This window comes from Nuphar pumila, chromosome 3 (genome assembly GCF_984573655.1).
Source record: "Nuphar pumila chromosome 3, dmNupPumi1.hap1.1, whole genome shotgun sequence".
NCBI lineage: Eukaryota > Viridiplantae > Streptophyta > Magnoliopsida > Nymphaeales > Nymphaeaceae > Nuphar > Nuphar pumila.
Genome location: NC_143251.1, coordinates 130233492 through 130249359, shown reverse-complemented (window position 1 = coordinate 130249359; position 15868 = coordinate 130233492). Strand labels below are relative to the sequence as shown.

General features: G+C 38.2%; 1 protein-coding gene across 2 annotated transcripts; it reads left to right on the top strand.

Annotated features, from left to right (window-relative positions):
* Positions 1 to 1341: 1341 nt before the first annotated feature.
* On the top strand, positions 1342 to 14408 carry LOC149843814 (SCAR-like protein 2). 2 transcript variants are annotated; one of them, XM_090000074.1, is made up of 9 exons: positions 1342 to 2221; positions 5281 to 5444; positions 7840 to 7963; positions 8070 to 8202; positions 9006 to 9064; positions 9137 to 12038; positions 12144 to 12230; positions 13877 to 13987; positions 14189 to 14408. In XM_090000074.1, the coding sequence occupies exons 1-9, from the start codon at positions 2067 to 2069 to the stop codon at positions 14243 to 14245; spliced, it is 3792 nt and encodes a 1263-aa protein (XP_089856200.1). In that variant the 5' UTR covers positions 1342 to 2066; the 3' UTR covers positions 14246 to 14408. The 2 variants fall into 2 exon arrangements, with proteins under 2 accessions (XP_089856200.1, XP_089856201.1); XM_090000075.1 differs by lacking the exon at positions 13877 to 13987.
* The last annotated feature ends 1460 nt before the right edge of the window (positions 14409 to 15868 follow it).

Here is a 15868-nt window from a genome sequence, read left to right as displayed (position 1 = left end):
GTGTACAATCACATTGCACCTGATTTTTTTTTCTAGCCATTATTTTGTCTTTTAGGTTTAATAAATGAATGACTTATGGATACAATGCACGTTTTTGTTATGTTTTTCCCATGGTTGGCAAACTTGGCGAGTTAATCCGCGACTTGGCCGCGTATAGCTCATTCGCTGAGTCAAAACTAAGGCTGACTTGTTGTTTCCTGACTCGCAAAAGTTTCTATAAAATTGCTTGACCCTGCCACCAATACTGGTGGTTGGAGTAGTGGGGTGGGGGGGAGGGCTGATAGATGGGCAGTCAAGGTTCTATTCTCATGAGTGTCTTCCCTCTATGCAAGCCAATGCATAGCATAGGCCTCGGGGGTGGGGGTCCTAGCCTAGTCTCAGAGTTTTATGTTGTCAGCACGACGATCATAGGTATGGCAAGCTGAGCCAGCACAATCAGGTCTTCGCGTGGAGTTTCTTCGGGTTATAAATTCAAAAGGCTAAATAAAAGCTCCTCTTTCACCCACACATATTGGCAGACCTTTAGGTAGGGTTTGGATGAATCTTAAAACCCAATTTTAAACTAGGTTTTGAACAAAATGCCCAAGTTTTGGTGTGGTTTGGGTGTCTAAAACCTGGTTTTAAAACTAAAATTTTTGCCAAAACTTAGTCAATTGAAACAACCCTCTCCCCCAAATTGAAAACTTAGTTTAGGGACCAGCGAGATTTGGTATTGTCTACATCTGACCCTAACCTTTTAGGTCCCTACTTTTACCACTATTCTATAAGGTCTCAAATTGGACTAACCATATTGGATCCGATTCAAATCTAGCTGAAAAAAGTATTACTTAATCCGCATCTTACCATCTCAAAATAGCAGCTAGAATACAACTATGGCATAAAAAATCTGCATTCGAATATGCCTTAGGTTCATATTTCAATCCAGATGTGAACTAAATCCAAATCCGATAGGTAATTGGATGCGTCTTTGCTCTTGAAAAATCGGATAGTCACCCAAACCCGAACCGTTGATATCCGTAAAGAGAACAGAACCTTATCAACTTGCTGCCATAATGGTAAGTCTCCTTTTGCCAAACGAACGGTGGCTTCACTTGTCTGGTAAGAAGAGTTAGTGCACGTCACCTTGTGTGTTGGGATGTTGCAATTTCAAATCCCAATGGTATCGTTGTATAGCTGGTAGGTGGTCTGCCTAACCCTCAGCTTGCCTTTCAGAAAAAAAAAGTCTCCTTTGGACACTCTATTGCTGAACGTGGGGTATTTTGCTACAAGGTAAGGCTATTTTAGTCAATAAAAAAGTAAAACATTCTCGGTTGATAATTACCTTTCCGGGGTTTACTTGAAGAGCTGGCAACGGTGAGAGAGAGAGAGAGAGAGAGAGAGAGAATTAGTGCCGGATTAGGTGCGGTGAGAGCGTCGATCACCAAATCTCCACCCGCCATGAAAAGCTCTCTCCTGATCTCTATAGAACTGAAGACCAAGTTCACTTGCAGAGAGAGGGAGAGGGAGAGGATTCGATTCTCATTAACACTGGACTCAGAGTTCTCTGCAACCACTTGACTCCACAAGGACTCGATTCCGAGCTCTCTGAGAGCATCAATCTCCAAGAAGGCTCCATTCCGAGCCCTCTCGAAGCAGCGCTCTCCGTGAAGCCGCGATTCCGAGCTCTCTGAGAGCATCAATCTCCAAGAAGGCTCGATTCCGAGCTCTCCCGCAGCATCAATGTCCAAGAAAGCTCGATTCCAAGAAAGCTCGATTCCGAGCTCTCTCAAGACAACACTCTCCGTGAAGTGTCGATTTGGAGCTCTCAGAAAGCATCAATCTCCATGAGCGTCCGATTTCGAGCTCTCGGACGTGTTGATCTCGGTGAACACTCAATTCCGAGCTCGCCGAAGGCAAAAAGCTCGAAAGAAGGGGGAGGAGGAGAGAAGAAGCCGACCATCGCTAGGTTTTCTCAGAGTGAGCCGCTGTGGAGCTCGCCGAGAGAAGTAGGATGTGTGCGGAAGGGAGAAGGAAGGGCAGTCTTGCGTCGCGCTATGTCTCTTAGTGTTTGCTGAGAAGGAGACGCCATGCCTCTGGTCCGGTTCGAGGTGAGGAACGAGTACGGATTGGGAGATCCTGACGTCTACAGGACGGCGCAGAAAGATGACCCGAGGGCTCTTCTCGAGGGCGTCGCAGTCGCCGGACTCATCGGGGTCCTCCGGCAGCTAGGCGATCTTGCCGAGTGAGTTTTCCAAGCCCTATCTGTATTGTTCTTCTCGGCATTGCAGAGCTACTCGTTTTCCCTTCTGGATTTGAAGTTGTTTTTACTTTTCTACCTCGATTCGAGATTCATTGATCGAAGGCTTTTTATGACATCTGAGAATTAGTGTCTAAATTGCTTCCCATTTGAAGTGTAATTGCTGCAGAATTCTTGAAATTTCATAGATTCCTGCTTTTATGGCCATCGTTATGGATACATTGTACCTTATTTGACCAGAACACGAGGGATTGATCCCAATGTAGTTTGAAATTATGAGTTTAGATGCTCTATGTTTGTTGATGGAGGTTTTTTCTGGCTTAAACTGTGATTTAATTTACAAAGCTTTTAATTGGAACATCGAGAGTTTCTTATGTGAATTTAAGTCTCAAATTGTGTAAATCGCAGAGTTATAACTCAATATAGAGGATTCAGTATGTGAAATCTGTTTGTGATCGTGGCTGATTTAGAAGATGCCACGTTTTCATCTTGGGCCTGCCATAGTTGAAATTTGGAAAGTGCGATTGTTCTTATTGAGGTCATATCACCCACTCCATGTTGTTTCATTTTATCGATATTGATGATATTTTCAGCTTAGAAGAAAAAGGAAGAGAGAAACAACAATTTAAAGGTAATGGAGCCAAAGTTCGTTTGATCGATGTTGTCAGTGTGATTCACATCGAATCAGACTATTCATCCCAGATTCAGACTGAATTGGCAGATTTGGGCTGAATCAGGGTTGAAACGGCTGGTTCTGCCCTTTTTTAAATATTTTCTTTAATTTGATAAAATTTTAATGAATTTAAAAAAAATAAAATTGACCGATTCAGCTCAATTCAGTCTGAGTTTGAATTGGTCAGGTCTGAAACCACCATTGACAAAATTTGGTTTGATGACTTAGTGTGAATGGCTACAGGCCCATCACCACTTGTTTCCTCACAGCATTACTGTGTTCATTTGTTTAGTCACATCATTACTCTTGACTGAATCACTGCCAATGCAGTTAATGACTTAATTATGGAGTACAATGTTAACATGAAAAGAAGTGAAAAAAAAGATAAAAGATTTGTTTTTTGTCTGAAGGGGACCATGAAGCTGCTTATGGTGCAAGAGAATTGTCAGAGAGGTTAGCACCTCTTGTATGATGTCTAGGAGACAGTGACTCAAATTGTGATAAATGAAATTACAATTAGGTCATACTATATGCTAGACTTCTTAGGATTGTGGCACTTTTTGGTCAGAACATTATATCATCCTTATATATATATAAAGTAATATATATATATATATATATATATATATATATATATAAAGTAATTGGATCCTACTAACTGTCCATAAGGTGTAGACACTACTGATTTTCAATGTTCCAAGCCATGTTTGATAAATCAGAGCCCACTGATGTGTAAAAAAATGTTTTTATGTGCTTTAAATTTTATAAAAATTTTGAGCTATTGTTTTTTTAATCCTTATAAAAACCTCTCACGTGTCATAATCAGATGATTCAAAAGCTGATTCCTACTAAACAAACCACGTAGATCACATATGTAGGGTCAGATTGTAAAAAAGTATCAAAAAATGAAAAATTGAGACCGTCCACACCCTCCTACTGTTAGGAGGATCCATTCCCTCTCTCTCTCAAGTGAACCTTGCTTTTCAAGATGTCTTTCTTTCTTGGGTTCCTTCACTAGCCCATACTTGTGTTTTTTGATGGTGACCCCTGCTTGTATTTTGTCAGATGTAGGTTTTCTCACTAATAGCTTCACGTATTTGAATGTGCCTTGTCTTACAATTCATCTTGTTTTCTGGACTGTCTTCTTCCCTCAATGCCACAGAAATTAACGAATGGTGGAGCAGGGGCTGTTAACTTTATGTAGATCGAAAATCTAATCCAATGTGTGCATGTATTGTGTTTATAAGTATACACAAAATCTAGCATGCAAAGAACCATGACCAGGCTGGTTTCTGGAAGATATCCCAAATACCACAGAACCACCTTAACACACTATTCTGATGATCCCATTTGATATCTGAAGATTCAAGTATTGGAAGTTCGACCCTGCACTGTCCAAAAATTTTCAGTTATTATTTTTCACTGCTGGTTGCTCAATACTCGAAAATATGCACATGCACATAGTCCACTTGTGCCTTTCGAGATAGTAGGATTGATCACATCTAATTTAGATCAAATCAACGATGTAGTTTATTTCTTTTAAGCTTTTTTAACTAACCCAACCAACATGATTATTCCATGTTGATCTTGTCTTTGGGCACATCTGAACACTAAGTTCCATCTTTCCTTTTGTAGACTTGATCTGTGGTCTTCTGTGGTATGTAAAGTTTAACTAATGTTATTGCAGGTTTACCGATGCTGATAAATTTATAGTAATGCTCATGTCTAATGAGTACATTTAATTATCTTTATTATTTTTCTCCATTTGTATATGTGGTTTTAAATTCATGAATCTTTGAGATCCTTTGGCTTGTGCTATGTCTGCATTGTATGCCGAACTTCATGCCTGTAGTGCATAATTTAAATGTATCTTGCAAATGTCTCTTGAGGAAGCCTTAGTAGTCACAATGGCCTGTATTCAGTGGTCTGAAAGCATTTAGGAAACAATGTTGACATCAATTATATTTCTGGATCTCTTTATTTTAGTGAGTGTATATTATATTTTCCTTCAAAAAGTGTATTTATAGTTCTGTAACATCAATTAGTTTCTCTGATCCTATGCAGTAGCATCCCCATGTTTTTTCAATCCTATTACCCATGCGTTTGTTTTTTTCTGCTTTTGTTTTTTCCATCTAATGTGCACAGTAATCACAGTAATTGCAATCTGTTCATTGTTGGGGTCTCATTATAGAAGTTTTTATATGTCTCTATTTTTTATACTTTCCATTCTGTTTTGAAACTGTCCTTTTGAAAGTTGAATCATCCTTCTGAATAATTGTTTAAAATAATAGTGACTTCTTTATGCACCTTGGCACCTTTGTAATGTGTTATGACTAATATCGGATTTATTTTTTACTTTTTTCTTGACTAGGTTTGCTGCTGAAATTTTTCATGATTTACATGACCAAGTGATGGCCACTGCTGCAAGAGGCCAGGACATGATGGTTCGTATCCGACATTTGGAGACAGGGCTTCCTTCTCTTGAGAAGGCTGCTTTGGCTCAGACTAGCCACATACATTTTGCTTACACAGCAGGTGTGGTTTTAAGCTATGTACTATCTCCTGCTGCTTATTAATCTTTTACTTGATAGATCTCAAGAGAAACCTCTGGGATAAATTCTGTTTCTTGCTGATATGTGTAGTTTAATTCTCCTTTGGTTATATGTAATTGCCTATGTCTTCCTTTTTTTCATTTGGTGCTAGTATCAATCATAGCCACAAATATTGGTCTTGGCTATCTCTCAACAGGCATTTTCTCACGATAATAGTTGTTTAGTTGATAAATCTCAGGAAAATCTTGAGAAAAGCTCGGTACTTATGAATTTAAATGTATATATAAAGACAGCATAAATAAGAAATAAAATAACATGTTTAGGTAATAAAGTACACATATATAATAAAAGAAATAAGTAAAAAGTATAAAAGAAAGAAGAAAAACATATTTAAGATATAAAAAAGAAGTAAAAAAGAAAAGTAACTGATAATATTGTGATAATATCATGATATATATAAATTTTTGATATTTTTAAAATAATGCAAGATTTTTCCTTTAATATCATTGTATGCATTTACGCCGACATTATCATGATATTTTCAAAATATTGTTTATGTCTGTTACTGTGGTATCAATAATATCTGGACCTTACTACAGATCATCTAAAACATCTTGCTGGTAACAGAAAGGGAACCATAAATCATTGACATAGATAAATCATTCTGGAATTAATCAATTTCTTTGCTCACCAAAGGAAAGTATATGAAACCCAACCACATAAATTGGGTGATCTGTGTGCATCTTGTTGACATACCAGGGTTAGGAATTTGGTTTTTGGTAAATTCTTTTCTGAATTTGTAGACGATATGTTTGATGCAAAGGATATAGCATCAGATTTAAACAGAATAGGCTGCAAAAAAGGGGGAGACCATAAAAACTCACTCAGTTCCCTATTTTTATTAATAAAAAATAAAATGGTTAGGGAAAAATGAAAAATTATTCTTTTCCTTTTTGTGATAGCAGTTACTGATTATTTAAGCAAAGACTCTGATATATTCTACTTTATCTTATGATTTTTGTGTGGTATAGACACATTTCATGTGATTTGTGTCAAAAATATGATAAGTTTGTGTTATGTGATTCAACAGGTTTGCTTAATCAATATTTTCTAAGATATTCAAGAATGGAGTGTGATAGATATCACAGGTTACAACATGATTTCACAACAATGGGAATAGGGGATGCTGATAAAGCACAATTACAATAATCTAATCAAAGACTTGGGCTTAATCAAAGATCCATTAACATAAACCAGACCTTGGAAACACATGGAAAGGCACCTTCACAGAAGGGAGATTGTAATCATGTAAACAAGCACTACTCAATTATATGGAAGGTAAGGGAAGGGTATTACAATACCAAACAGCTATGTGGAATTAAAATCGCTTGAATAAACCCAAAAACCTAGATGAGTTTGCTGTTGCAGAAGCTGGTATGAAATACTTGTGCACAATTTTTCGTTTTTTGAATTGACTGTTTATATATATATATATATACATATATATATATATATATATATATATATATATATATATAAAGACAGTCGGATGGATAAAATAACATTTGATGAAGATACAGAGTAGATAATGCAATTTATATATTAAATAGGCCTTTCTGTTGCTATGTATGCATGGTATTGTACATCCACGAGAGTGTAGGAAAGATAATAAGTGGGCATGAGAGGATTCATAGCAAAATTGACATGAGGTTGGTAAAGATATTCTTTCTCTGTGGTGGTTTTTGGTCTTGCAGTAGCTATTAAGAACAAGATGAATGTCTTCTAACATTCAACATCAGATGAAATATACTTCAAATAGTGATAGTCTCTTTCTATTTCTTTCATGTGTGGTGTGTGTTTGTGTCTTTTGTTATAATTGTTCTCTTATTTCTTTTCTGAAGTTCAATCATTTTGGTAATCAGTAGATGCATCCATAAATCTGGCACTGGAAGGAATCCATTGATTGAAATGGCGATCAGTCAAATCTTTCACCATAAACAACACTATTGGAATGTCTCTGGCTAAACCATCTACCTTTGCCAATTTGTTGGTGTTCAAGCTTGTAAAATAAATTTGATTTCTTTGTCTACCGAAAAGTCTCTCCAAGGACCACATCTTTGTCAGCAGTGATGTCAGTGAAGACATACCTTTCCACTTCATTCTGAATGTTTTAATACCACAGAGATCAGGTTTTGCTGTCATACAATAGATAAAATTAGTTTCTGTTTAGTACAAAAGAAATTTACCTACTGATCTTTTTATCTTGCCGTAGGAATCAAAACATTCTTCATTTGAATAGTCTGTTCTTTATGATCCCATATTATGTTGCTTCACTGCTTATCATTGATATCTTTTTATGGAAAATACTTGCTTTACAGGTTCTGACTGGCACGCTAGTGTCCGAACAGAACAAAATCACCTGACTCGAGGTGATCTGCCTGGATTTATTATGGATTCTTATGAAGAATGTCATGGTCCACCTCGTCTATTCCTGCTTGACAAGTACACTTCTTGTTACTTGCTGCTTTTGTATTTATTCCATTTTCCTCTCAATGCATTCATGTGTGGGTGCATAAACACATTTGCTGAAGGCATTTTCTCGTGTCAGGTTTGATGTTGCTGGTGCTGGTGCCTGTTTAAAACGTTATTCAGACCCATCATTCTTTAAGATGGAATGGGCTTCCTCAGAACTAATGAAAGCAGAGAAGGTTAAACGGGAAAAGAAAATCCTTAAAACCAAGGTATACAATATCCATAATGTGGAAAGATCAAATTGGTATTACTTCACGTTGCTTACAGTTTACTAAGAACTCTTTCTTAATAAGATTTTGTATGCATAGATTAATGTTGTCAATAATATAGCACCTTGAATCAACCAGTTGTGCTCTTTTATACAGTAGAATGATGTTACTGAAGTATGAAAATGTGTCTCTGAGTGTTCTTGCAGGAAATAAACTTGATTGAGGCATAATAATACAATAGAATTACAGTGAAATTAATATGAAATAACCATGAATCCAATGTTTTGCATTGGCTATGTTTTTAGACCTTGGGCACAGATAAAATAATGAAAGTTTGGTTTTGAAATCACTTCTAGTTCTAGCTTAGAGAATTTGTTTTTCTATTTTAATTGGTATGTATTTGTTCTATCTATTTGTTTGATGACTTAGATATCTACCTTAATATTTAATTCATAACGCTCTCTATGATGATGATGTCATGATCATTGACCATGCATTTCTTGATGATATAGTTTTAAGATTTTTAACTTGATTTTAGTCGAACTCTGGATCCTGCTTGGCCATGGTATTGCAAAGCCTTTTTTTTTTTGGTTGGGGTGTGGGGGAGACAAAGTGAAATTAGTATGGATTAATGTTTGCTATTAGCTGTTTATCTTCTAGTTGTGCCTTGGGCTCTTTATTTATTGTAAGTTCTTATCTCCTTTGATTTGTCCTCCTAGTTGCTAGGAAATTAGACAATATCTTGCAAGTGTAATATCTATGATGTTGCATTTTCTTGTGTTTTGATTTCTTTTTACCTTCAGAAAAAATCAAGAAGACAGAGAAATGGAGAATCATTGGATTCTGGCTCATTGTCACGCAGGTATGCTTTCATTTATGTTGCATGCGTGTGTGTCATAACCTATAGGAGTTTGAGAACACCTTATTATTGCAGAATGCTTTATACTTCCTTGGATTTTGATGAGCAAAACCACCATGCTGAGGATATATCAACATATGATGTGAAATCTAAGTTCAAGAAAGAAAGCAGATCCCTATGGTTTACCCCAAGAACCAAGAAAAGCTACATGGAGCGTTTGCTTGTGCCGTCTGGACCTGGAAATACAGAACCTGATGTATTAGCTTCTTCATTTTTGAACACACAGTGCATTAATGTTGGGAGTTCTGTTATTTCTGATGATCAAGCTAAATTAGATGTAGACAACAAATTTCTGCATGAATCGTTGCACAGGGGAAACAAAGCTGAGTCACCACCTGTTACTTGGGATGAGAAGACTGAAGTAGTGGGACCTGCCACTAGTTCAGATATCAGTGTTCTGAAGGATGGGAATCAAGAGATGGAGGATAGAACAGCAGATTTTTCCAAATTTACCTCAGAGGTGAGCCGATTTAAGCCTGGAAATATAAATCAATATGAGTTACCAGTTGATGATAAAAAAGAAACAGAGTCATGTTCTGGTGAAAGCCAGGATAACGATGTGGCTAGTGAGCCAGACAATTATGTGGATGCACTTAACACCATGGAATCAGAGGCTGAGACAGATTCTGAAGGTAGGGTGAAACAAGAAGTGGTGTTCCAGTCTGCCCGTCACGAACCAGGGATGAAATCAGGAACCGACAAGCAAGAGCTCCTTCCTTGCATTTCAGGCCATTCTGACGTTGAAATTCTTAGTGTACCTACCAGTTTATTAAACAAAGATTTATCTGAAGGTTTCTCCCAAGTTGTTCTTCTAGACAATAATGTTCCTAGAAGTCCTGTCCTTGATATCCAGTCTGCCTGTACAGAAACAGGGCTTAAATCAGGAGCTGACAAGCAAGAACATCCTCCTTGCATTTCGGGCCATTCTGATGTTGAAACTCCTAGTGTACCTACCAGTTCATTAAACAAAGAGTTACCTGGTCATTTCTCCCAAGTTGATCTTACAGACAATAATGTTCCTAGAAGTCCTGTCCTTGATGTGTTTGAAAATGAAGTCTACACTGCACCTGACATTGAAATGACAAATGAAACCATTTCCAGTTCTATTGAGGATGAGAATACAGCTGGACCTGTGGTTCCTGATAAACAAACAGCATCAATTAAAAATGTTCTCACTGATTCATACATTTCCACAGAATCAACTTTGGTTAAGTTCTCTCAAGCAACTTCCGTGAACTTCTGGACTAATGGTGGTCTTTTGGGGGTTGAACCATCAATGCCTCAAGATTTTAATGCAACAACTAAGGCTTCTGAAGCTGGTTATGAGACACATGGATACAAGCCTCATGCAATTATCCACTCTGATCTTTCAAAGTCACATGATGTTGAGTCACTGAACAAAATTGTTTGTGCCATGGAACAACCACAGAAGCCCAAATCAGGAAGAGAATTAAATGGGTTACCTGAGCATGTGACCCACTCTGATGTCAATGAGCTGCATAGCAATGAGTTGGTTCAAGAAGCAACTTACCTGGTTGACTCACACGATGATAAGTTTCAGAATCATCATACACAGCAATATGATGGGTTATTTGAGCAAAACTCTCAGGATTCTTCTGTGGCTGAATTGTCTGTGAAGTTTGAGGATTATGATAATGCTAACAGAATGAGGCTAGAGGAAGCTAATATTTTATTTTGTGGAAGTGAACTACCAGTACTTTCCAACACAGAGGTCCAATCCACTGTATCCATTCCTAGTGATACATGTCTGATAAATGGTTTCCAAAGGGAATCATTGGTTTGTCAACTTGAATCATATGAAAAGTCAAGGAGTAACAATGGTTTGAAGTTATCAGACGGAGCTGTTCCTATTGATACAATGCCTGACAAGCCAAAACAACAAAAGGCTGAAAAAATTGCTCAGCCCTCTTATGCAAACATTGATTCCAAATCTACATGTATCGTGAAACCAAATTGTGAACTAGGATCCTCAAGAAATTCAGATTCTCCCAGATCACTTTGTTCTGGCTGTTCGTCTCCTCCATTGGAGCACATGAAGATATCGTTTCACCCTATGAATGACCTGGAGGCTTCCTCACTGAAATTGGACCTCCCTGTTGGGCATAATCTTCCTGAAGGCATTAAAGATGCCCTTTCTTCATCTCTTCGTTGGCTTCCTGAGCCCATCATTCCACTAAGGGAAATTGGTGAGAAAGGAACCAGTGGTGAACTTAGTTTTCTTTCTTTGAGTCGCCGGACCTCCCAGGGCATGCCTTTGTTTGAAGAATCAGTAATGTTGAAACAAGTGGACAGTGAAATTGATTCAGATGATGATACATTCTGCAAGCCATCCCTCAACTTCTCAGAGGATATGTTTAGTCAGGAGTCAGAGTCAAACTCAGAACAGTGGGAACATAATGAAATTAATGGAAGCAAAGATGACTTGTATGATGGTTTACATAGAATTTCTTCAACTGCCTCAATTTCTAGTTCCATAGGGCTTGAGGAAACAAGTAATCACCTTGTCGAATCAAACTGTCAATATGAGACCCAGGATGCAAGGCATGACTGTTCAGAATCAAGAAAAAACTCGGCAGCTGGATCAATAGATCTTTCTGCTTATGGACTTCAGACTTCTCAGATTCAGTTGCAAGAGAAAGATTCAGGGCAAAAGCAACCTTTGAATTCTGTATTGCCTAATGCCGTTGCAGTGATGCTGCCCTCTCCCTCGCCTCCACCACAATGGAAGCACACAAAAACCCCAGTTTGTTCAGTACAGAATCAAGACACTTGTCCCCTTGTTTCTGTTAGTCAGCCAAAGGATGTGCGAGATTTAGAAGCTGTAGATCTTTCTCAATCAAATCCTCCTGTACCAACGTCTCTAATGGAATTTATTGCTTCCCATGACAAGAGCAAGGTAATCTCCCTATGTTTTTTGGTTTTATCTCCTTTTCATGTGTTGATTTCTTACCGCCTTAAATTTTGTTGTTTTAACTTTTAACACTATATGCAACACATACAGCTGAAGCAACCTAAAGTACTGAACAGGAGTGCAAGTATGCAGCAGCCAGATGAACGGGAGATGATGCTAGAAGAAATACGAGCCAAGGTTTGTGCCATTTCCATTTCTGTAAGACTAGTTTAGTTTTTAATTTTTGTGAATACTTGTAGATTATGTTCACAAATTTCATCTTCTTATCTTTCTGAATGAGGAATTAAGCATGTGTTTGTATTAATGTGGTTAGACCTTGAAATTGATGTTTGAAGCTTGGGAAGAAACACTGAGAATTTAGGAAACAACAATGTACAAATCATATTTGCTAACTCTGTTTTATAGTTCTGGAAGTAGAGAACAGAATATGGCCTCTAGATTGTTAAATGGATAAGACCAAAGAGGAAAAAACAAAAAAGGATGCTAATAGAAACAGTCCAAAAGTTTATTCCAGTAGGTTCTACGAATCTACAGGCTCACTAATGTCCTGCTTTAGTATGTAATGCCAAGAGTCATTTTGACAGAAGTGCACTTCCCAAATTTGAGTTTGAAAGTCCTTGCTTCCTGCTTCGCTTGCCCGATCGCTCCTAATTCTGTTTCCCTTCCTGGCGACCTTGTGTTTGCCTCTTCACTCTCATGCATGCACTTTATCTAGTATCTAGATAAAGTTTATGAACCATCCTGTAGTGAAAAAGTTAGGTCGGTCAAAGCTCCAAGTGCAAGAAAGCTCTCTCTTATTGTTTTTTCTAAAAATATTCCACTGTTAAACTATTAATGGTTTCCAACTTGCCCAGGATCGATTCGCCCTGGGATCATACTGGTGGTTCGCCTGGGGTGCATTAAGTGACCCTGTTCCTAGGTAGATTCCTTGTCATTGAGAAGGAAAAAAAAACTTTTGTTTTCCTTTTAACCTTTCATTTTTATCTTTATCCATCTGAAGCCCAATCCCCTTGGGTCAAACTCTACTTGACTGCCTCACATCCATTTTTCTTATCATTGACCATCTGTTGTGCCTTCAATCATTCACCTGTTATGTTTTCAATAACCCTTTGCCCATCATACTATCTAGGAGGAAGGAGGATGATCTCTCTCTCTCTCTCTCTCTCTCTCTCTCTCACACACACACACACACCCCGCAGGGATGATATTGGAATACTTAGCCAAGTCACAAAGATCTTTCCATAAAAAATGGGACATTGTTTTCAGTTTAATGATAGGGTTGGGACTTATTTGAGGAAAACGAAAACCTAACAAATTAAATGTTCAGTAATGATAGCTAGAACATTTTAATGTTCTAAGTTTTACAAGTGCTACAGTGCATACAAAATTTATGTTTAAAGCATGAGCACATTCAACTGATCACATGAATGTCATGATGGTTTATCCTGTCATGGATGATTCATAGATTACTTGATCCCGCTTGGTTAGCTTGGGCTAGACTAAACGTGCATGCAGTCAAACAAGAAAACTAAATATTAGCAACTAAGTTCTGTTAATGTGTCAGCTTATGTGTGTGCGCATGGGACTATGGCAGTGCACACACACACTTTTGGCATAAGAACTAATCTGCTACATTCAAATTCCATTTTCGTGAGTGGCCGAAAACCTGGCTCACAGAATCCTTGTAAACTTGTTTCATAATTTCACCCTGGAACACTTCCCTTTGATTGCTCTTTATGTCGCTTTTCATGGATTTTGTCCACTAGACGGGTCTGTAAATAATTTTTCTTCTGCCTGCTTATTTATTGTTGTGAAACTTCCAGTCATTCAACTTGAGGCGCACAGTTATGAAAAGGCCTAACCTCGTTTTGCCAAGATCTACAACTAATATCAATGTTGCTGCCATTTTGGAGAAAGCTAATGCAATCCGCCAGGTTCAGCAAACTTCTTGTTCATTTGCTCTTTTTTCTTTTTTTCTCTCCATTTCTGTGCGTTGGAGGCTTGGAGCCTGGGCTTCTATTTGCTATAAACCCCCACTCTTTAGAGCGGTTAACCCTATACAATTGCTTGCAATTGGTTGTCACAATTTGTCTTCTAGGCTGTTCAAACTGGTGCTCATGCAAATTTTCACACAGGCTTGTGTTGGTAGTGATGATGGAGACGATGATGACGAAAAATGGAGTGATAATTGAATTTCACGCAAGCGGTGAGACGACAAAATTGAGAACCCTGCTCCCCATGCATGAAGCTGCTCGGCAATAACGAATGTGTTGAAGGATGGCCATGATCTGTAAGTTAGCCCAAGCTGTGATAAATATGTGAATAAATATTTTGTATAATATAAGTTTGTTGCAATCCCATATATGCCCTAGTGCTCATTTTAGCATTTTCAAATTGGTTGGCCTATGAGTTCTCAAATTTTTTATTTTTCAAATTATATCATGTTCTTAAAATCGTGCATGCCATGAAATGAGGCCAACATGGTTCGAGTTTTCTGCGCTACATTGGCAGCAGCAGCTGCAGCACGAGTTTCCAATGTTTCATAAACTTGCTAATTGTTACTGATTTTAACAAAAAATAAACTTCAAGTAAAAGAATTTTTTTTTTTGATATTTACATGGAGAAAACACCCGCAGGATTAGAGACCTAGCTGCACTGGCTTTGCCTGCAGTAAGGTCACTGTCCTGTCCCCCCAAAACTCTGTGGGCTTACCCCTTGCCCCCAGGGAGTCGCCAGGCATCGGCTTGCACAAGGGGTGATGCTCATGGGATTTGAAGCTAGACCACCTGCCTAGCGGTCTAGGTCTCATCCCACTATGCCAAACCCCTTTAGGTCTCAAGTGAAAGATTTTACATGAGATTGGGTTGTTCATGGCTCTGATTCTGACTAATCTCACAAATTTTGTTCTTGGGGTTTCTCTCGGTTAAGGAAAATCTCAAGAGGCTTCTAAAAGGATTTCTTTGGGTAAAATGTTGGCCAATCTCGGTATATATGACATATAAGAAATGTAAGGAAAAATAAAAAAATTTGTAATAGTGTTCACATAATATTCAGCGAGGCTGCATAAAAGATGTCCTCGTTTGCAATATATTGCAATAAGTTGATATCTCGATAAAATCAAGACAATATTAGTGAAAGGCCTGATCCTTTGAAAAAACCAAGGGGCGAGAGGATCAATGGTCCAAGGAACCTTCGATGTTGTTCATCGCCAAGATGAACGGCACCCAAGGCTGCACCAAATGAATCATTTTTTCAAACAAACTATAGCCATTCACCGTCCTTTCCGCAATGCTGTTCATCTGGAAAGATTGTGGGGCCTATACCAGGTAGAGGCCTTGTATGTAGGGGTGTCAACGGGTCAGGTTTGGTTCAGATCCAAGTGGAACCAGACATGGAGAGAAAAAAGAAGGATATGGTATCGGGTCCGGACCCAGGTCTAATCAAGTCCACTATAAGAAAAAATATACCAGTCCCAATAAGAACTACATGAACCAAACCTGGACCACATCCAGTAAAATCATATTTTTATCATTTTTACAATGAAAAATTGTGGGTCTTAATCAGAACTCTGGTAGGGTCCAGGTCTGGGTCTGGTATAAAATTTCACAAACTATACCCGGGACCATGTATTAATCGGACCTTCAGGTCCGGACCCGGGTCTTAATCGGGTCTTCTTATTTATCACCATACTCGGACCTCACCCCTACTTGTATGACGAGGAGGCGGCTGCCCCTTTTGGCTACCAAAAAGGGTATGATCCTTGTTTTTGAGATAACTACCAAAACCGGTATGTTAGTTGTGTGGCAATTATTCCT

Coding starts and splice junctions, on each gene's coding strand:
- LOC149843814 (XM_090000074.1), top strand. CDS start 2,067: ATGCCTCTGGTCCGGTTCGAGGTGAGGAACGAGTACGGATTGGGAGAT. Junction 5,445..7,839: donor ACATTTTGCTTACACAGCAG/GTGTGGTTTTAA, acceptor CTTGCTTTACAG/GTTCTGACTGGCACGCTAGT. Junction 9,065..9,136: donor TCTGGCTCATTGTCACGCAG/GTATGCTTTCAT, acceptor TTATTATTGCAG/AATGCTTTATACTTCCTTGG.